This window comes from Emydura macquarii, unplaced genomic scaffold (assembly GCF_026122565.2).
Source record: "Emydura macquarii macquarii isolate MOO-44397 ecotype Brisbane River unplaced genomic scaffold, CSIRO-AGI_Emac_v2 contig_1644, whole genome shotgun sequence".
Lineage (NCBI taxonomy): Eukaryota > Metazoa > Chordata > Testudines > Chelidae > Emydura > Emydura macquarii.
In genome coordinates this window covers 18,434,261-18,457,155 of record NW_027131781.1, presented here as the reverse complement: position 1 = coordinate 18,457,155, position 22,895 = coordinate 18,434,261, and the positions used below count along the sequence as shown (strand labels likewise).

The window sequence follows — 22,895 nt, the reverse complement described above, 5'->3', positions numbered from 1 at the left end:
AGACTTCTTCTGGAAATCTGACCCTTATTTAGAGGCTTAAGAGGAAACTGAAATTTTTTAAAATCTGGCCCCAATTTTGCATGCTATCCATTTAAAATCCAGCCCTGAACTCCTGAAAAATCTGGCTGTAGGTCTCAAAAGCAACGCCTCTTTTACAGTTCAGTCATTAGATGGCACTGTGAGATCAGTCTGGCTAGTACTGTACACTGCATCCTACACACATAAGTAAAGACCATTCATGACTGTCTCAGCTGCTACCAGTCTGAGGCCTAAAATTCAAGCCGTCTCCTCTTCAAATGGTAGTATAATTCACTATGTCAATAAAAAGCACAAGCAACATATAATTGATTTTACAGTGGTTTTTAATACGTTACTGCACCCATACCTGAATGCTTAATACTAAATGTAACTGGAACCACAAATGAAGAGTTTTTTGGAGTGCCATAATTAATTGACTTAGTTGTTTTCTCATGTACCAGAATAAGTATGACATAGCTACAAAATGAGGGTCATAAATATCAGCCTAACCTGCCCTGGAAAGGATTCCTTAACCATAGAAGACATCTCAGTAGTCAGCTGTTCTAACATACTGTGATCACATAGACTTAGTAGTCATAAGCAGTGATGATACGCAGAACCTCCTGCTCTAAAAAACCAGATCCCTGCTACCTGAACTAAAGGGAATTTAGCTAGAGTAATGTTAGGGATTTTATCTTCGGTAGGCCAGCCACTGAAGGGACACATGATCTCACATGCACCTGAGCAAATCTCACCAGTCCCTCTGCGAGTGGGTGCTGTACAAAGTAGGTGCTCGCCAGTACATTGCAGAAGGAAATAGAATTACTCTGACCATTCCAATTCCTCTTGTCTTGTCCCACTGTCTGCTTTTGTACTGCCTGATCCTGCATAGTTGTGCTAGTCAGTGTTTTGCCTGTTGCAATGCCACCAGGAGAATGGTGTACAACGGAGTATTCTGTTGTTAGCAATGGTCATCAGTTGCTGGCTGGCTCAATACTTTTACTGATATGACCTGTTATTCACTGTATAACTTCTCTGTTCTCAGATAAGTAATGCAAAGAGGATGCAGTGATGATCTCCATGGGTGAGGCAGCAGTCAGGTATTTAAACACACTAGGTGAATGCAAATGAATTGCATACAAATGGGCTGTAATTCCATTAAGGGATTTTGGGAACATCATAAATTACAAGACAAGATCACCAACACTTTTTCCTCTCCTTGAAACTTCAACTGGAGTTTACAATGGTGGCAGCATAAGTTCCCTTGCTCTCAGCCAGCACAGAGGTTGTGTCTGAAATGCTACCAGAGCTGCCAGTCCAGCTTGGGAAGCTGGGAGAGTGGCAGGATACGAGTGTCTTCTCATTCATGGAGTTTGATAGTTAACAGGAGTTAAGTCATGCCTGAAGATTCTCATTGTGTGGCATGAGTGGCAAGATGTTTAGAGCTGCAGGCTAGACAACACTCTCACCTCACTGATCACATAGTGGAATTATACAGCACTGAAATGGACAGAACATTAAGCTGTTCAGTATCGCAGGGCACATTAAAGCTCATGTCATAGCTCAGTAACGATACGACAAAATGCACACTTTAATCTGAAAATTGCTTTCCATACCTCGCTGATTAACAGGATCTTTAGCTACATATGCAACATAGTCTGTTGTATCCTAAAACAAAAACAAAAACAAACAAACATGTCTTTCAAGAGAGCCATTAAAAAGCACCATTGCCAACAAAACAGTGTAAATGAGCACAGAAAGTTAAATACAGGCACTCAATTCAGCTTTAAAAATGATACTTAGATGTTTAGGAAAAGCAAACAGTCATCAGCCTAGTGGATTGAAAGGAAGAGTAAATTTGTTCTGGATGTTGAAGTGCTATTTTTTTCCCCCTGAATAAATGCAGGATTTTCTTTGTTTTACATTCTGCATCGTTTTATATTCCACTTTCTAGATTCTGTTATAGATGCAGCCGTCATCCAAATGACGATCAGTCAATGGACAAAATTGTCCTCTTCAATAGTTGTGCAGGATTCTAAAGCATATGAGACCTAATCCAGGAGAGCTGAGTGTCTTCCACTTCAGTTGAAGTCACTTAGCTCACCTACCTATGGAAGTTCAAGAACAGATTACAAACTAGCGAGCTAACGCACCATAGAGGGCAGATTAGAATTTTGCCCATTTTGCAGATTTTTAAAAAAAGAACTTCTCAACGAAGAACTAAAATATGAAATTCAATGGGCTGAAGTCTGATCTCTGTTACATCACTGTGTCAGTCCCAAGTAACTCCACTGAAACCAAGTGGAATTAGTCTGGATTAACACTGGTATCACTTAGATGAGAAGACAGCCCAAAGTATTCACTCTGGCTGTTCCAGACTCTGGTCATGACTAATATTGAAACAACATTATTTTTTAGTACAAAACCAGCAAATGGTGACTGACATAGGAAAAATAAAACATATTGAGAATGTGCAAAAGGAAAAGAGCCAGTTGATAATTCAGTGTTAAAGTAAAATGGTGATGTAATGGATACCATTATTTTAATAATTAAAGATGCATTTTGTTATCTTGGATCTTTAAGGTAGGGGTGGGGAGAATGCAATTTGCAGTTCAAAGACATGGCTCTCTAGAGAAGATGCAATCAGCTGGCAGGAAATAAAAGCCCCTGTTTACAATACCACAAGAATCATTTAATATTGCTCAATCAATCATGAAAAAAGTAGCTCTTGGGGCCAGCATAACATGTCCGTGATTATTTTAAAAAGCACCCAAAGTAACTGTTGTGGATAGAAAGGAAGCCAAAATTTTCTTATAAATAAATTTGGTGAACTCAGTTTCCTCAATTTCTTTCTCAGATTTTTAAAAACTCAGACATATTCTAGGATACATTGTCAATGCAAATTAGATGTGCAACCACAGTTAGCAATAAACTAGAAAAATACCTGATGGTTGCGTTGTATTGTTACAAAGTTTACACACATACATGAATGACTTCACTCAGCATTAAAATCCAGCCACCTCTGGGGTAGAACACAGCCGCTATTTCAAGTGCATACAATATTACACAGTTTAGATGCCTAATCCTGCAAGCTGCTGAACACCTTCCTGCATAGCGCTAAGCACCTTGTAGGACTAGGCTCTGGGACAGGAAGTGAGGAATACCATATCCAGTTAAAACTGTAAGAAAAATGTAGTTTGTAATTACCCAAAATGGAATCTGGCCATCAGGATTCACACACTTATTCTGACGTAAAGTGCCACTAGTGACTAGTAAAAGCAGCCTTGAGGTTCAGTTACCACTGTAATAATGGCACCCTTAGGTCTGCTCTACTCATCCAGGATTGCCAGACCACTACCTGCTCTGGCCACACCGCCTCCAACCCCAGAAATCCCCTTACACCAAAGGGGCTGGGAGCAGGTTGCAGGTTGGCTTTATACCACCCAGGGATTCTCTACACAAGGGGGATGTGCAGCTGCCCACTTAGGGCAGCCTTCCATCTGCTTTATACTGCTTGATCAGTTCCCATTTTCAAACCAAAAGGGAGAGAATGGTCATTTTTGAATGAAAGCTGAGATTCTGGTATACAATTAAACGGTACTGAGAGGGTTGTTCAGGAACTGCTACTTTCCCTGTTTCACAATATAGAGACAGGGGACCGTCAATGAAATTGAAAGGCAGCAAATTCAAAACTGATCAAAAGAAATACTTATCCACACAATTCAATTAGACTGTGGAACTCATTGCCACAGGATGCTGCTGAAGCAAAGAACGTAACAGGATTAAAGAACATCTAGTTACAATAATACATCTTTTAAAAGGAGTTTGGGAAAGGATATAAATCCTCTTTTGCTTAAGGACATAACTGTAACTTTTATAGATTCAGAGAAGATGCCGGTCTCCCAGGCTGCACAGATTATCCCACTGCTACCTATTGCAGGATACTTTGCAACTTCTTTTGAAGCCTTTGGAGATAGCCACAGTTGGTGACAGGATATTGGACTGGATGGACCACAGATCTGATCCAATTTGGCAATTTCTATGTTCATACGTTCCCATTTCTAGGTCCCCCAAATCAGGGTAGGGGGAACCATGGCTGCTGACTTCAGACCTCCAAGGGCAGCCTTTGAGCTCATTTCGCAGACAGAGAAAAGGATAAAAACATATTAAGTGTCCTACATATGCAGCAAGTCTACGACAGAGCCAGGAAGAACACCTAAGAGCCCAAAATCTCAGTCCTCTGCTCTAACCACTTTCCTTGTACTACATGTAATGACTCCGAAATATGAACTACTGTGCAAGAGCAATTTAACTAGAGATAAGAATGGATGAAGTAGAGTAATTACAGGTACTTTTAGTCTTGTAATTAATCCTTATGTTTACAGAAATATATCTTGCAAATCAGTACTTACTGGATCACCACCAGAGGCAAATGAGATGGACTGCATGTGGTGGTTGGCAATAATCTGAAAAATACAACCAATCAGTTAAGAGTGTCCATGTGCTGTACATATAGAAAATACTAGATAACCCCTCAGGGCAAGTAACATAGGGCCTAGCTCATGAAAACCTGAACAGATAATATACCCATCATACAATTTTCTGATGAAGGAACTCAAAGATGAGAATACACCCAGATACGTCAGATTCACAAACAGTACAGCATAAGCTTTCACTCCTTAGTCCCCAGCAGCCTTTAGGGATTTTCCCAAATGAATTCAACTGTTGATTTTTAAAATTATTATTAAGAAGCTAAATATTGGGATCTTGGATATTAGGAGAACTGGGGCTACATGAGCAGAGAGAGAGGTGGGGGGTGGCTTTACAAATCCTTGATTAAATTTAAAAGCCAAATGAGTTCAGCTAAATGTCACTGACAGTTAACCATAAAAGCACACAAGAAGTCAGATGATGGAAGAATATTTTCATGAACAGGGTCTCTGGTGTTTGTAGTCTGATGATATTCAAGCTCTACACTAGTACAATTCTGTTATTTGTCATAAATCTCTCTAGCTGGATCAAGCATCCATTTTTCTTAGGTTCATGCATTACCTCATCACAATGAACACACACTTCTTTATTAGAACCAACTGCAAGGTCTAGTAAATTGGGAGTAAAAAGAACTGAGACAGAGCACCCTGAATTCCCATCATTCAAATTGACTGAGAAAACCACATACTTGGGGCCAGATTCTTTAGCTGGGATTTGGCCCCTTTGCACACCTGAATGGTGCAATTTCCGGGGGTAAAGAGAACTCTCCTGGTGCATCTAGGTCACCTTCCCAGGGTAGGGGACATCGGGAGTGGGGGTAATGTGTGACACAGCTCCAATCTGCCCAGGACTATCTTTCATTTGCACAACGGCCATTAAAGACACTGGCAATGGCACAACTTAGAGCTGCCTGGCAGCAGCTTCACATTGCATCAGAGCCAGGGCTGGCCCACAGAACCAGGTAGTTATAACCTAGCTTCCGGATGCTCCCTTTTCAGTGCAGAAGAAAACCTAGCCATGCAGCTGAAACCAGGACAAAAGATTAAGCACAGCAAGGTAGTCAGTTTAGAGACTGTGTTGCTACTGTGATCCAAGAATAGAGCCACATCACTGCTCCACAGGCATATGTCTCCACATATCCTGCAGAATCAGCAAATGCATGTGATAAGTAACTGACAATAAAGACACATTAGTGCTGCCTTAAGCCAGCTTTGAAAACTCTGCACTAGCCTAAGGGCTGCTTTGAGATTTGCTAGCTGCCTATGGCCGCAAATTTGAGGCCAGTTTGGCAGCTGGGGATCACTGAGGCCATGCCCCTGGGTTTCCAGAAGGGGGTGCTATGGGAGAGCCCCTGGAAGTCAGGTAAGCAACTCTAGGGCAGCTTTGCTCCAGGTGAGCTGCCAAACCTCCCTAGCGTAGGCCAGTGTTATGACCCATTGTTGTTATTAAATATTTATTTTTTGGTAGTGATAAGAGACAGCAGCCCTATTAGGCACTGTACAAATGAACAGGCAGAGACATATACATACACAACGGAGATACTGTTTGTCAAGTGCTTAGGGATGCTTCCAGATGAAAGACACTATTATAAACACAAAGTACATGTGACAAATGTCAAATTTCTCCACAGTTTTTTCCCCTTTATATTCAGAGGCCAAGTCTGGCTAACCTTTACAAGGCTTACAACTAAAACCTGAATCGTTTTGCTTTCCTTCTCAAGCACCTGTTCATTTTTAAACCACAGCTATATGCATCTAAAAGAGGAAGAAAACATATTAACATGGATGGAAGGACAACTCAGAAAGTAACTGAGCCATAAAGATCCTACCTGCTGGGTATCAACATTCATCAAAGTAAGGCTGCTCATGGAGATGATCAGTTTTATATTCATGCCAGAAAACTGAAGGTTACTTTTGCCAAGCACAGAAGACAGAAATTTAACTGGAGGCTATAAACAAACAAAAAAACCATACTGTAAACTTCATGAATCACAGACAGCCGTATACCAGGGGCAAATAGATTTTATAACCTACAGTTCCATTTCTGGAATCTGAACAAAATAAAGACACAGGTGACGAGAAGATGTTGACCAAACACAGATGGGTCTTTTAAAGGTCAGAAATATAGGCTATGGTTAAGATTTCTTAATATTTGTGTGCAACATGTTTGTTAATAATGATAAACTAAAAACTTTTTAAAACCACCACCAAAGAGCTATGTTCATAACTGATAGAGCTGAGTGAATAATTCATAATGAATAATTTAGCCATTTAATTCTGCTTCTTTGCTTGGGGACAAAATGTTTCTGAGGAAATTCTCCAATGTGTCTGTTTCCTAGGTTATAACAAGAATGTGGCCAGTGAGAGTTATCCCTATGGCAGTCTATAGTTTCTGACAGAAATCTACAGTTTCCAATTAATATAGTGCAACACAACATAGAGTGCTAATATCACTCCTCACTGAGATGGGCTATTAAATGAAGGATGGTGACCACTGGCCCCTGTCATTCTAGTAGTTTTTAAACTTTGAATGTAAATAAGATCATCAGGGAACATCCCCCAATTAACCCAGTCTCCTTACCAATCAAAACACCTCTTTTGTTTTTCAACCAAAACCTGGTTGTGGCAAAGAACTAGGAAAGGGGATATCTGGATGTGAGCAGAAATGTCAGGCAGGGTATTAATCTGTCTAGGGCTCTAGAACACGGTACTGATTATTGCTCATCGATTAATGAGTAGTTTTAAATAGTGGATTGTAAATACTCTTTTGTGTTTAAAACATGCAGTTGAACTGAACCTGCATGGATTCCATGGTGGGCTGAATCCTGCCAGGGAATCATCTAGCCCATAAAAGCAGCTATAAAAAGGAAAACATGACCCACTAATGCAATATTTACCTTCCGCTTTTTTATAGCTCCATTTGTTCCTGATACAGCTTCGCACAGTCGGCTTATTGCTTCCCTGCAGAATAGAAAAGACAGCACAAACTATTGACCATTTAACAAGCATCCACTACAAAAAGATCAGGAGACTGGTGATTTATAGTTACAGTTCCACTCTTAAACACTTAAGGCTTCTTGCGGTTAGTTTAGTTTGTTTTTACTGCCCAGAGTATATGGTGAACATTTCACAGGCATAGTAGTTGTGTCTGGGCTGATTTTGGCAGTTATCAGAACAAGCAAGATCATTCCAAAACTGTCCCAATCACTTAGACTCCTCCACCTGATGGCCAGGCTGGCTAATTTGGGTGCATGTTGTACCTTATCATGGCCAAATTCAAACTGGGATTCCCAGGGGCAGCTTCTACACTAGAAATTTTGTAGCCGTTTTCCAGGTGTCATCAATAGTGCAAGAGCTATTGTCAGCAGTGCTAGATTTGTCTAAGTAAGAAACTTCTCTCTGTAAATCTTAAATGAGCCTCTCTGTTTAAGAACAATGTGTACAAGCTGCAAAATTTGAATCTGGATTTCAAAGCCTCTCCTCTTAAAATGTGTAGTTTGGATTTTGATGTGGTACCTTGTAGAGATAAGGACCAGAGGGGAAATCCAGAGCTGGCTTCTACTTCTGCTTGCCCTGTCTCACCTCTGGGGTGTCAGTTCAGATTTCCTTTTTCTAATAGGAATTTCCCATTGTAAAACCCCTTTTCTCACTTTCAAGTAATCTCTGTAGGCACTTCCCATTTATGAAAGCAGAAGGAAGGGGTATAACTGATGAATCACTTACAGTGCTTACTAGCCTACATCAAAGACAGATAAATTACGCACTTCATATAGCAAAGTAGCGTGGTGCATTTATTTTCCACACTTCAACAGAGAAACTTCTGATTTAAAATCACTCAGATTATCAGTTTTAACATGCAATGTCCCACTTAATTATCCTGATCCAAGATGGCACAGTTGCTGGACAAAATAATGTATCTTGCTGAAGGACATTAATTTCTTACTTACTGATGCTGTTTTGGAGCAGTAGTTCTCAACCTTCCCAGTCTACAGTACCCCTTTCAGGAGTCTGATTTGTCTTGCATACCCCAAGATTCACCTTACTTACAAAGCTACTTGCTTACAAAATCAGACATAAAAATACAAAAGTGTCACAGCACACTAGGACTGAAAAATTGCTATTTTCTCATTTTTACCATATAATTATAAAGTAAATTGATTGGAATATAAGTACTGTACTTACATTTCACTGCATAATATATAGCACAATATAAACAAATCATTGTCTGTATGAAATCTAGTTTGTATTGACTTCGCTAGTGCTTTTTATGTAGCTTGTTGTAAAACTAGGCAAATATCTTAGATGAGTTGATGCACCTCTTTGAAGACCACTGCGTATCCCCAGGGGTACACATACCCCTGGTTGAGAACCACTGTTTTGGAGCCAATGGAAAAAAACCTACAATGATTAGAGGTATTCAGCACAAGCACATCTTACTTTATTAACCTTTTATCTGGGGAATGTTTTAGACAGCATGAATATGACAAAATGTCAGCTGAGTCTCAAAACAGCAAACATTCAACAATCAAACGCAATTCCCTCATCTTGGTAAACAAGCAATAGCACATGTGAGTATAGTAACTTAGCTATTAAATGGCATGATCCTGTGAGGTGCTGACCCTCAGTAACTTCCATATCCAGCTGACCTGTGGCACTGGGGGCACAGGGAAAAAATGAGCTCTCACCCTAGAATGTTATAAATTAAAGATGTGCGTGTCAGTGCCTGTTTTGCATTGCAGATAGCTAAGCCCAGAGTTGTACTGTGCAGAACAAGGAAGCTTAAGCCCCCTTGTATTGCTTGTTCTGATAACTGCCAGAATCAGCCCAGTATGCTTGCCATCTTCTGTATGTGATGGTTTTTTTGTTCAGGGTTTTTCAGAACATTCATCTGGCCAAAAATTCCTAAACACATATTAATCACAACTGTTCGAGTTCTAAAGCCCTGACTTCCTATATGGGGGCAGGATGAAAGTCAGGCCAGGGATTCAGTCCCGACCCTAGCAGCTCCTACGGCCATATACTGCATCTTGTTCTGTATACGTTTTAAGCATGTTAGTACTAGACGTTAATAACACACTTGGCTTGGTGTGGCTTTTCCAACTGTTTCATTTTTAAGGGCTCCATGACATATTCACAAAAGAAGAACTAAGTGAAAATGAGCTTTGAGCTTAGGTGAGCAGAAATTTAGATGGACTGTGATGACAGAGAAATTCACGAAGTGGCCTCAAATGGAGTGCTATTGATAAATGTGTCATTGCAAACCATAGAACCCACATGTCATTTTGCAGAAGAAAAGAAAATCAATAACAAATTTCCTTCCAGCAGTCTCTCCTCTTTACTGTATATTACCTACACAGATTAGAAGCACTGATCTCACACCAGCTTCTTAATGGAAGCAATGAAAGTAGGGTTTTTTTTCTCCCCGCCTTCATGTCTGCTTTCCCTCTGCCAGAAATGCAGCTAAACTGAAAGCTACATAGCACTGGCCCAGAGTGTTTGTAATTTCTAAAATACTCCAGGAGTAATTTGAACTCTAGCCTTCTAGTTTTCATAGCTTAAGACAAATAGGGTTATAGAAGTTCATTATAGTTCATTGTTTTTATATGTTTGTTATTTCACCAGAGGGCGTCTTTTTAATTGTGTCTTAGTATAATTGTTTATGATGTACTGTAGGTGATGTGTGGACTTACTGCCTAGGTAATGAAAGCATTGGGGGTCCAGTGGCTAGAGTACAGGACTATGTCTCAGAAGATATGAGTTCTATTCCCACTTTTGCTATATACGTTCTCTGTGACCTTAAGCAAAGCACTTAATTTCTCTGTGCCTGTAAAATGTGGATAATGATACTTAGCCACCTTTGAAAAGTGTTTTAAGATCTATTGATTAAAAGCCCTATATCAGAGCTGAGTGTTATGGCTAATTTTTTTTTTAATCAGAACTTCCTACTTCAAGGCGGAAGAAGAGAGGGATCGAGGCCTATGTACTTATACCCCATGGTGCTCATATGTACCACTGGCACAAGAACCGGCCCCTTTTCCTCAACTCTTTAGACTGCAGCTAGTTGCATGCTCCTTTTTCCAGAGATCTAATTAATCAGTGGTAAAAGTATTTCAGTTTTAGGATACCACATCCCTCATGTCAGGTACTTGTGAACTCCTACTTTAGTACATCTGCACACTGGTGAATGAAACAGCTCTTGTAACTTAGCTGTAATACATTTTCTTCTGTAGCAAATGGCAAGAAGTATGATCATTCAGTCATTTCTTCATGAACATTAGTCCTAAGGCCTTGCTTTAATGCATTTTTGTCATATGAAAATATTTAGGGAAAAGAATCCCCCTTCCCCCCCCAGTGCGCACGCATGTGCGCACACACACACACACACACACGCACACCCCTATACTATGATAGTCAGGAAGTTAGAAACTGTCCAGGATGAATTTTAACATACACAAATGAATTTCTATTCTTTGCCGTTTTCCCTACACTCCTCCCAAGGAGAAAATATACAGAAAAAACCAATTGGATCTTTTCTCCATTCTTCTTGCTTGGATCCAGCCTCTCAACCATTGTCAGGAATGCACCGTCTGTAGCATAAACACGCCGCCCGCCCCCTCCACCCCCCCAGCCCTGGGAACTCAAAAATTTCCAAACCATGGAAAGTCTTTTGCACTCACAAATGAGACAAACACCCACACATTTGCACATGCCTGAACATGCACATTTGTATGAAAGCCCTGAGGAAATATTTAAAACCATTCAGGAAACCCACTTACCCCTCATTTGATATGGGACAATCCAAATGATACATTGTAACGGTGAAGCAGGACTGTGTCATGATACACCTATGTACTACATAGACCAGGCTTCAGGAGTCAGCGCACGCAGCTAGAGAACCAGAGTTTTGATTCTAATGAATCATTTGGCACTCCCCTGCCGCATATAAATTATGTCTGTATTCTTTTTTCGTGGGAGGATCATTTACCAATCATTATCTTATGAAGGATCATCTTCCCTTCTACCAATTTTTGTTGGTAGCAAATTCATTAGACTCTTGTGTCTCTCTGCTCTGGGTAACTTTCTTTTTTTGAAACTGTTGTTACAGGTTTTGTCTGATCTCGGAGAGATCAGGAAGTGAACTAAAACTTGCATGCTCAATTTTGATTTTCCCATAGTCGCAGTGTATTATTCAGAAAGGAAAACAGCTCATTAGGAAAGTTGGCTACCTTTGAGAGACAGAGTGTGTGTGTGCACTTACATGCACACATACAGGCTGCAGGGTTTTATTCCCTGGGAAAGCGCAGTTTAAAAAATAAAATAAAATGAAAATACCAAAAAAAAAAAAAAAATCAAGAATGAACATCAATAATGACAACACCCAGTGAGTGGGTTTCAGTTTCAGACTCCAGTCCAGTGAGTTCTTGTGGTCCATTTGCCCTAGGAGAGAAGGCGCTTGGTACAGTAATAATATAGAATTAGTACCAATGTACTACAGTCCATCAGCTAAATTGCCTCCTGAAGAATAGTGTAATGTCACTAATAGCTTTCAAGCTAGAGAATACCAGTCATACTAATGAACACTACCAATAGCAGCCTAAAAGGGTGGGTAGCAAAATCTAAGCTCTTCGGAAGAGCAAGTAGACATACAAGGAAACAATCTACTGCAGAGCCTCCACTTCAGGATGAGATACATGCTTCAGGTATGACTTGCAAATAAACTGAGCATAATACCTGAACGTTCAACTGAACTTTAATTTTAAAGGAAATCCTAAATAATTAATTAAACTTAAAGGGTATTAAGATTAAGAAGAGAGAAGTAAATTCAGCTGACACACTCTGCATGGAATGAAAGACCTTAGACTGCTGAAAGTGGAAGACAAGCATATGTGCATTACAGCAGGCTAAACAATGGATTACCATAATGTGGGCCAAACTCTTAGCAATGAGAATCGCCAAAACCATCACCTCGTTTAGAAATAATAAGCACTAAATCCTGCAAGCCATGACAAGAAATGTAGTTAGGAAGGCCAATAAATGATTAATATGAAAAATCTGTCTGAGATTCCTAGCCACAAAATCAACTTTTAAAATGGTAAAAAGAAATTTCATCTTGTATTCTAGGTCAGTATTAAAAGAAGTCAAACAGGCCCTAAGTCATATAAATTAACCAAACAGAGTTATCAGCCTACTTCCCAGCAGTCTCAGGTTTCGCTGGACTCTCCTGCTTTGAGCCCCAAACCCCCATCCTAGCTGAAGTGATTCCTGTCTCAGAGGGCTGGCTTGGCTTAGCTCCCCACTCCCGACATTGTGACCTGGCCCCTGGAGCATGAGTTTGCAGTGCCACTGGCTCAGATTTGGCTTGGCCCACCCTCCACCCCTGTCAGGGGGCTGGGCCAGCCCTCAGCATTGCTGCGACTGCCTGGGGTGCCGGGCTTGGGGGCGCTGAGCTCGGGGTGCTGTTTTGGTTGTTAGCGACAAAAGGACAAATAGAATGTTTGAAATAAAATGTTTCAGGTTTTCCTTAGGTGGATTAATTTGTCACTAACCTCCTAGAATGTTCTGAATAATAAATAGATCCTAGTGTGCAAATGTATCGTCCTACATGACAGGGATAAATCATGCATGCAAATGTTCATGAAACGGGCTACAAATGCAATAAAAAATAAGGTATTCAAAAATTTAACAATTGGAGGGGAGGCACTGAAGACGCATCTGGGATGCCGTTTGATCTAGGGCCGGCTCTGGGAGCTACCCCTGCAGGGTGAGTATGGAGTGGGCTCGCTTTGCAATTCCCCCCTCTGCCAGAGCCTCCCATCCTCCAGGGAAGGACCCATCTTGAAACTTGGGGAGGTGTGGATTAGCCCAGAATACTGAAACTGGTTATATAGTAAAAGATGCAGAAACGCTGGCCAAAATCAAAAACAAGGGGGAAATCCGGACATTTGGCAACAGATGAATGATTGGATTCAGCCAGGATAGTCTATACAGAATGAAGCAGTCCAAAGCAAAACTGATAACAATAGATCCCAATCTTGTACTAGAAAATGAAACCTTGGGAGAACCCATCTACTCAAGCAATTTTCAGCAAAGGAGAACATGCTATGATGAAATAGCACATGTTGTATTAATAACTTGTTTCTAGAAATCTGAGTTTAGGTTGCTCTTTCAGGAATACATTTTCAGCTAGCATCAAACCAGTATCCAATTTTGCACCTGCCATATCACATACACCTGAATTAGTGGATGCAGATGTGGTAGTTAGGCTCCCAGCAGTCCAGTCCATATGTGCAAAATGGATGAATGTGCAATTCTGTGGACAGAAGAACTCATATGTACATTTTTACATTTAAAATCTGAGGCTGTGGCTGAAAATGTGATCATTGTTATCACATTCAGAATGAAATGATGTGATTCCACTCTATGCTGCAGTTTTTTCCTCAGCTGGTGGGTCATGACCCCATCGGGGTCACGAAAGGCAATGGGGTTATTACAATCAAAAGCAAAGAAAATCTCATTCCCAACTCCCTGTACACCCTTACTTTTCAAGGTCAAATATTCTCTGTCAACCTCTCGAAACAAACACACACACACACACACACACACACACACACACTCTCTATAGGCATAGATTCTTATCATTGATATGTTTTTTACTCTCACCTTTTTTAATAAATATAAGGAGATTGTGGAAATATTTTTTACTTCAAATAAGGGGTAGCCATTCTGAAAAGGAACACTGTTCTACAGAATCCTAAGGTTTCAGCAGCTCTGCTATTTGCTGGATTGAAAAAGTCTGAATTTCTCGGAAATTTAACAACAAAAAGGTCAGACTTGCTGGCTGCTACAAACCTGTTGGGTGGAAGGGAACTTCCCAGCTGGGTTCTCTGGAGTTGGAATCTCTAGAAGAAAACTTTTTGCACAGTTTTATCTTTTTTTCTTTTAATATAGAGAGAACTCATAACAGTAGACCACTTTGTTTATTGTTTCTCCAAGCAAGAGTAAAAGAAGAGATGTGGGCTGATGTAAGTGAATAAGTATGCTGTTGAAGATTTGCTTTTAAGCATCTAAAGGCCTGCCTACACCATCTAACAGAAAGGGATTGTGTCTCAACAAATAGAAAGTAATCATCCAAACAAAGTCAGCCTTATTTAGCCAGCCTTCTCTATCACCCCATTGCAGATGCCCTTAGCCCTAACAAAATTGCCTGACCATTTTCAACTTTACAAGTTAATGTAGCAATCCAAGATCCAGAATCTCTTCCCCTCTTCCCATAAATGTCCAAGTATAATTTATAATAATGAGCTCGATTTACGAGTGTGAGGTAAGAGATGTGTAACAGGGAACTAGCCAAAGGGCTCAGCAGAACGATGAAAATGCCTGTTTACAGTACAACAAAAAGCGGGCAAGTAGTTCATGTGAACCAATTCAAAAGGTTATTAACTTGCCACAGAGTAGGGCTACAAACTAAAAGCATGGATCTGAATACGCTTCGACCTTTGAGGTGATTGAACCTCAGGGACAGACACAGACACATTTTGCACAAAGCCCTTATTTTTATAATGAGAAGAACCAAAAACCCATTGTAAACCATGCTGAACTTTGGGGGTGTTTACATTCTGGACCCAAATAACTTGATTTGAGCACAACTCTAATCTCCATTGGGGAAAGCATTTTGCCCTGGAGAATAACATGCACTAAAACCCTTACAGGGTAAGCACCAAACAGAAGCATTTCAAGGGCTTTTTTGGTTTAAGTGTGCAATCTAAATGTAATTTTAGAGCACAAACATATATAATATTTCGAGGAGCATAAAAGGTCATCTGAATATGTCAGACATTTTTTTCATTTTTCAAACAGGCCAAGAGAATTTGGAGATTTGGAGAATTTGGAGAATACATCAATACCACAAGAAATCATCCCATTTCTAACCTTCCAAGAAACTCTACATTTCCTGTCCTTCCAGGCATAAGGCACATGGCCTGCTCCGTTAATTTCAGTGGAACTAAATAAGTAATCAAAGACACCCTGCAGTTCCTTGGAACATGTCATATGGAACGTTAGCCTTGTTGTGTGCAATGAATTCCATCAGCTTCTGCAAGTGAGTTCAAGCCTCCAGGTTATATACTGACCTTGCTGCAGAGTAGAACACGCTCAGATAGAAATGGAAGTTAAGCATGGAGGTCCAGTCCCACAGCACGCACACGTTCACTTGTCTATCTGCAGATTCCCCTAGTTTAACTAAAGGTGTGATCTGAAATTGATTTAGTTAAACTGATGCAAAAGGGAACATGGACACTTTAATTGACATAAACCTGGCTTATTTTTAGTTTACGACGATTAGGAACAGATTTAAGCTACATCGAAATAAGCCACGCAGACTGAAATAAGCATTTCTGTACCAGTCTAACTAAACAGGATTACAAATGTATTGAAATGAAGCTAGTGCAACTTCTGTGGGTTGACAAGGCCTAAGTGCAGCAAAGAAGAAGAAGAAAGAAGAAAGCTAACCAGGACCTGGATCCACCAAAAAGCTGAGGCTCTCCAGACTCTTCTTGCCAGTCTAGGTCTCCTTTCTGCACAGACTTGAGTGAGCTATTCCTCTCAGGGCAGGTCTACACAGCATCTGGGAGGTGAAATTCCCAGCTCAGCTAGATGCCCATGTGCTAGCTCCACTGGCGTTAACACCTAAATGTAGCAGTGGGGCCACAGCAGCCTGGGCAGTGGCTTGGGCTAGTAGCCCCAGCACGTACCTGGGGGGTTGGGTGGGATTGTACATGGGCAGCTACCCTGAGTCCCCACCTGTGCTGCTGAGGCCACACTGCTATCTTTAGCACGCTGGCTTGAGCAGAGCTAGTGCATGTATGTCCTGCCAAGCTGGGAATCACATTTTCCAGCTGCAGCATAGACACACGCTAAGAGAATCTTGTACAGAACTCTCAGACCAGGGGGAGGAAGCGAGAAGGTGGCTTTAAGACACCTCTCCACCGACCCGATCCCAGCCTATTCTCAGCTGGAGAGGCCCCTGGCATAACTTAATCAAGCACTGGGGACCTGTCTGAGTTACAGCAGCTTTCCAGGGCTGCCACATGGACTGTAATGATAGATACTGGGACCTATGACTGTAATGATAGATACTGGGACCATATCCTGGACCCATCTCTCTCGCCCTCAGCCTGGCACCCTACACCAGGGTTGTAATGGAGTCCTTGGGATGCAGCTTTACAACTGTCTCCACAGTTCCTGTGCTGAGGGAATCTTCCCCCGGACAGGTACAGCAGGAGTAGGGCCCTTACACACCAATCTAGCTCTGTTATGCGGCACAAAGGGGCCTGAGCCAGGCCGAGGATTTCACCATCACACTTTTCCCCTGTCAATTCCCACCTGCACACAGATAGACCGACCCCTCAGGAGAGATCTTTGTCCTCCTTCCATCCCGGTGTCCTTGGGCCTTCTGCAGCCGAAGGCAGTCTAGCCAGTCTCAGCAGGGAGCAGACCAATACTGCTCAGCTGTGAGCCGCACAACTACTTAGCTAGTTTGTCTCTGTCTGACTCATGTTGCCTCTGACCCTTTCTTTCACCTGGCCCTGAAGGGCACAGAAAAACATACAAAAGTGGCTAGCATCATATCCACTCTCGCAGCACAAAGCCTGAATCAATAGGCTTTGCACAGGGGAAATCTGCAGGGAATGACAGTCCCTAGGATACAGCACACCTATGTAGAAATTCTACAGCACCTACTGCCACCCATCTGGTTCATTCATTATTGTCCATCAGCACAAATGGAAAACCAGCACAGTATAAAGACAATTCCTGCCCTTTTGTGACTGTAACCCACGTACTTTATACTGCAGCATTTGATTCTTTTGTAAGTCCAAAGAAAGGGAGATAAGCAGTGGGGAGGAGACATGGATTTTAGTAGAATATCCTGTCTGCAGAACAGGGCTACGTGACTAGATGGGTCCAGAAACATCCAGACTTAGGATGTGGCAGTTACTGGGCATATTCAACAGTCGTTTCTGAAACTGTGCAGCGCGTTTTCACAAAAGGCAAGGAGTCGTGCAGCTTCCACAAATTCACTGACAGCTGAGCCAATCAGAGCTCACCAGGGGGAAAGTTATAAATACAGGCATTAAAGACTGTCCTGTGGACATAGTGACATGCAGCATCAAGGGATGTTGTCTGCTTTGGGGGCAAGGTCCCAGGACTGTACCACTCTGGACACAGGCTACAGTTCCTATCTTATCAGCAACTGAGGAGACCAGTCATCTTGTTATCCCAATGCTAGCTGTAGAGATCCCCAGACTTTTCTTTGCTGAAAGCCTCTAAAGAAGCATTTGGAAAAGAACTGAAATGCTGCCTTTCTCCTCAAGCTCTGAAGAGTCCAGGTGACACAAGATTCTAAGGCCACTTTATAGAAACTGAGAAATCATCTCTGAAGGAAGATCATATGTGAACGTGTCTCTGTGTGTGTGTTTAATTTGAGAAGTATAAATATGATGTTGAAACCTTGCATGTAAATATATGTAACAAAAGCCAAGTGGGAAAGACTGTATAAGAAACACCAATAGATTGGGTACCTAAAAGATTTTGTTTAAGACGTTATTTATAAGTGATTCCAAAGACTATTTACAATGTTTTTTGTGCATTAGATATTTGATTGTAAACTGTCTGGGATCTATTAACACCTACACCCAGGGCTTTACATACAATAGCTCTGAGGTTTAATTCTGTATAATACTTTCTGAAAAAACAAAGCTCTAGCCTGTGTTTCAGCAGAGTTAAGCTGATGTACAGGAAGCAGGGGGTGTAATAGGTTATACATAACATTGCCTGAAACCAGTGGGTACATGCTCAACACAGCTCAGGTGTGCCCCCATTGCTGCTATGTGCGCTACCATGGCTATGTGTAGATGAACAGGGACTCACACTCCTAGCTTGTACTGTAGATCGCGTACCCATTGGGCTATGCAGAAGTCTTCCAGGGAGTACATCAACTCATCTAGATATTTGCCTGGTTTTACAACAGGCTACATAAAAAGCAGTGGCGAAGTCAGTACAAACTAAAATTTCATACAATTACTTGTTTATACTGCTCTATACATTATGCACTGAAAAGTAAGTACAAAACTTATATTCCAGTCGATTTATTTTATAACTGTATGGTAAAAATGAGAAAGCAAGCAATTTTTTGATAATGGTGTGATGTGACGCTGTTGTATTTTTATGTCTGATTTTCTAAGTCAGTAGTTTTTAAGTGAGGTGAAACATGGGGTACACAAGACAAATCGGACTCCTGAAAGGGGTACAGTAGTCTGGAAAGGTTGAGAACTACTGGTGTAGATGGAGCTTTAGACATACATTCTGGGGCTGCATGGGCACAATTTTGAAAAATGTCCCTTTGTTTAGAGGAATGCCGTCAAGGTAAAGAACCAAATCTATTTTCCCCATGTTGCAGATACCTTAGATTATTAAAACTGAAAACACTTAAAATAGCCATTTTTGGCATACTATTTACACTAGTTTCTCAGCTAGGAGAATAACAATAGACTAATCAGTTTTATTTTTGCTTCTAGTCAGTTGCTAATCTATTTGAACTTTCAAAATTCTGATGCACTAGCCCAGCATTAGGGTTGCAAACATTTTTTAGGTTTGCATTTCTCTCTCTCTCTCTGCAGGGGAATGTTTTATTTTTAAAAAATATCCTCACTGGAATTTTTTTAAGTAATGGAAACATTTCTATTGTTAAGTTTTACGTAAGAATGGCCATACTGGGTCAGATCAATGGTCCATCTAGCCCAGTATCCTGTCTTCTGACAGTGGCCAATGCCAGGTGCTTCAGAGAGAATGAACTGAACAGGTAATCATCAAGTGATCCATCCCGTTAGCTGTTCCCAGCCTCTGGCAAACAGCAATCCCTGCCTATCCTGACTAATGGCCATTGATGGACCTATCCTCCATGAACTTATCTAGTTCTTTTTTGAATCCCGTTATAGTCTTGGCCTTTACAACATCCTCTGGCAAGGAATTCCAAAGGCTGACTGTGCATTGTGTGAAGAAATACTTCCTTTTGTTCATTTTAAACCTGCTGCCTATTCATTTCATTTGGTGACCCCTCGTTTTTGTGTTATGAGACATTGCTCATGTTTACAAAAACTAAAGTTTGAGCCAAATTGGACTTGGTGAATTTCCTTTAAATAATTAATTGTTCATTATTGTCCAAACAATCCATCAAGAGCTCTATTTTGTAAATGTAACGACATACTGCATGGCATGCAGTTGTGAGCACAATACACAAAACCAGAAACAGGGGTGGTTGTGTGCATGAGTTGATTATAAATACAAACAGCTTCTAATTTCAAGTATAGAAAAATCAAGGCGGCATTGCAACATGATACACAGGAGCTTGAATGACTCAAACTTTTAACAATTTCTTTTTCAAAGGCAGAGGTTCACCTCCATCATTCAGCTTCATACAAAAGCCTCATTTCAAAACTATGCAGCATCTTATCAAGAGAATCAATATCAGCTTTACCACTTTCACTTATTGGTTATATTGGCCCAGTTCAAACAGGTTTTGTAATTTTTCAAGTTTTCTTCCCTTAATCTTGGTAATAATAATACCCTGGAAGCTTAGAACTTGTATGTCTTTTCCTGTGTGTTTCCTTCCCTTCTCTGCACTGCTCAGACACAAACACACTGGGGAGCAGAAATGCACCCTTGGGAATTCCCCCTGAAAACAGGTGGTGTAGTCGGGTGTCAGAGGCCTAACGTTCCCCGACTCCTCAACAAAGACTGTGCTGGGGAATGGTGTGGGGTGGGAGGGAGCATCTTTGGGGCCCAGCCAGAATACTCTGGGTGTTGTGGCTGCAGAGCAGCTCGCTGGCCGTTGGCCGCTGCAGCAGCCCAGAATCTCAGGGGGGCAAAGGTTGGGTGGGCATAGAGCTCCCTGTCCACGCACACGTAGGCTGTGCCTCCTGTGTGGGGCTGAACAGAATCTAGCTCTGGCTGTTAAAGGACTGTTCACAAGTCACACAGTGCTTCCTAGTAAGGAGTTCTTTTGAAGGGGAAAAGGATCATTTATTTTGAACCTCAGCCTCAAACATGTGCCCCCCCGCACACACTTATGTGCACGCACACACAAAGTAAATAGGTAAAAGATCTAAAAAAAAAAAGGAACAGAAGTACTAGGCTTTCCAGTCCTGACACCATGTCATTTTAAAAATACAATAATGCCTCACTCCTGAAGACAGAATATCAATACCCATTCACTTAATCTGCGGAGGAAGTTACAAACTTACAAAGATAACAAAACACAAATTATTTCACATTTAAACAACCCTGAGGGAATTCTACTGAACTCTGCTGAGTGATAACATGGTGGCTTTTTATTATTGGCCAAACCCAAAGGTTTAGTATCTGAGAACAAGCTTTTGCTGATCTGAAGCCTGGAAACTAAGGCCTAGTGTGCACTAGAAAATGGATCTTGTTTCATACCCATTGCCCAGCAGAGCTCTCCTCAGACTCCACTTTCAGCCCTGCTTGGCTCCTGCTGTTGTAAACTGGGTCAAACAATGCTACACACCTAATAAAGAACTCAAGATTGGGCCCTTGCTAGAACGACGGACCAATCACATGTTCTGCATCACGTTTTGGTCCTGTCTGCATCCAAAACCAAGTGTGAAAGGAGAGAGGAAAGACCTCAGGATGGGGGCCCTGTTTGGTGGTGGTGTTGAAGACAGTTCATTTTCTAGTGCAGATACAGCTGTGGGGTCAGGTATTTTAGATCACCTGAAAAACACACAGGAGTCTGAAGAGTTAACCCACATCTAAGGCTTTGTACAGAAATTAATATTCAGGATTTTGCATGAAGCTGGATGTCAGTCACCCACTACTTACCTGGTGACTTGTGTCCTGGTGCCAAAGTCCAGAGACCTCATTGACTGCAACACTTCAATACAGCCCATGTACTAGAGTAGAAATGGAGAGCAAAAAAAAATCACAGCTATTTAAAAGAAAAACAGAAAGAGTTCACAACTGGGAGCAAATGTAATGTTGGTCCTTTAAGGACGTTAAATACATGCAGAAACATTTTTACAGCCATTTAAAAATCTGCCATCAATATATATTTTATTTGATTGAATAATGTAATTGACTAAACAAGGATCGCAAACAACATAGCATTCAAAAGAAGACAGAGCAATTAAAACACACACATATCTAACCATCCCCCTCTCCCCGACCCTGCTTATCATTGGTTATTCTGTTTCAGTTTGTGCCAGTCCACTAAGTTTACCATAGGGTCATTAGGGATGTGCAAGCGGCAGTGGTAACATTTATGCACTGGCAGAAGGGCTATGTGCCTTATGATGTCCTGCAGAGCGGCCACACAAGGAGGGAACCTGCATGTCACTCCAAATAGGCCAGCAAGAAGGGAAGTATTGGAGGGAACAAGAGTAGGGGGTTGGGAGAGCTATTCCAGTCCACAGAAGCATGTGTGGAGGGACTGTACCATGATGCACCTCTCCAGTGAAACAAAGAGGTTTCTGAATCTGGAAGAGAGGGAGAGACTGGAACAATTTCAAAGCACAAAAAACAAACTCTGATGCTGATGGCAAGTAACTTTCTATAAATAAGACTTTGACAAAAACTTTGCAAGTAGCATTTAGTGTTATAGTATTTTGAACATGGGTGTCTGTAGCCACAAGTCTATTTTCTGTGTACTGCATATTTAAACATCAGAAGTCACTTTGCCTGAATGCTAGCTGGCAGGGCTGAGAGGACATTCAATATGGAAGATCTCAAAGAGTGCAAGACATGTCAGCTCCTGATGAAAATTTCTGTTTGCCCTTTCTTTGCTGTTTTCCTCCATCTAAAATAAAAGCAACTTACACCAAAAGTTCAAGTTTTATTCTCTGTACAGAAAAAACATCTGAGCACACGAACATCTGCATCTTCAAAGGTCATTAGTGAGTTTGTGTCCGACTTGAGATACTTTGAAGGACTTGATTGTCAGACGGCGCTGTGCTCCTGCCCACTGAACAATCAGGCCCCCTTTAAAGCATCTCAAGTTGAAATGCAAAAACTAAGGCATCTCACATCACTAGTGCACTGGAGAATAACATACAGTTGCAGGTTCTTCACGTGAGTTAGCCACATGCTGTCATTTTCTGAACTAAAGCGTCTGTCGGGTGAATAAAAAGTACTAGGAGAAGGAGATGATGGAATATTCTCTCAGAAGCTACAGCTGAAATGAGCCTCATGATTTCTGAAATTACCATTACAGAAATATTTTTAGTGCATCCAAGTTTTGTTCAGTTTTTTAAATGTCTGAAGTGGTGTTTCTGCTGTCAGAAGCTGGGACGTTGTCCTGTAGGGCTCTGATTGAAA

At 41.2% G+C, this 22,895-nt stretch overlaps 1 protein-coding gene across 1 annotated transcript in view; it reads right to left on the bottom strand.

Annotated features, from left to right (window-relative positions):
- SHC4 (SHC adaptor protein 4) overlaps window positions 1-22,895 on the bottom strand; it is a 46,789-nt gene that overhangs the window by 11,334 nt on the left and 12,560 nt on the right. The window contains exons 2-6 of the mRNA XM_067556124.1: window positions 21,405-21,475; window positions 7,406-7,469; window positions 6,338-6,457; window positions 4,431-4,484; window positions 1,635-1,686 (exon numbers count right to left, since the gene is read on the bottom strand). Of these exons, the coding sequence (XP_067412225.1) occupies window positions 1,635-1,686; window positions 4,431-4,484; window positions 6,338-6,457; window positions 7,406-7,469; window positions 21,405-21,475 (361 nt within the window). The remainder of the gene's footprint in view (window positions 1-1,634; window positions 1,687-4,430; window positions 4,485-6,337; window positions 6,458-7,405; window positions 7,470-21,404; window positions 21,476-22,895) is intronic.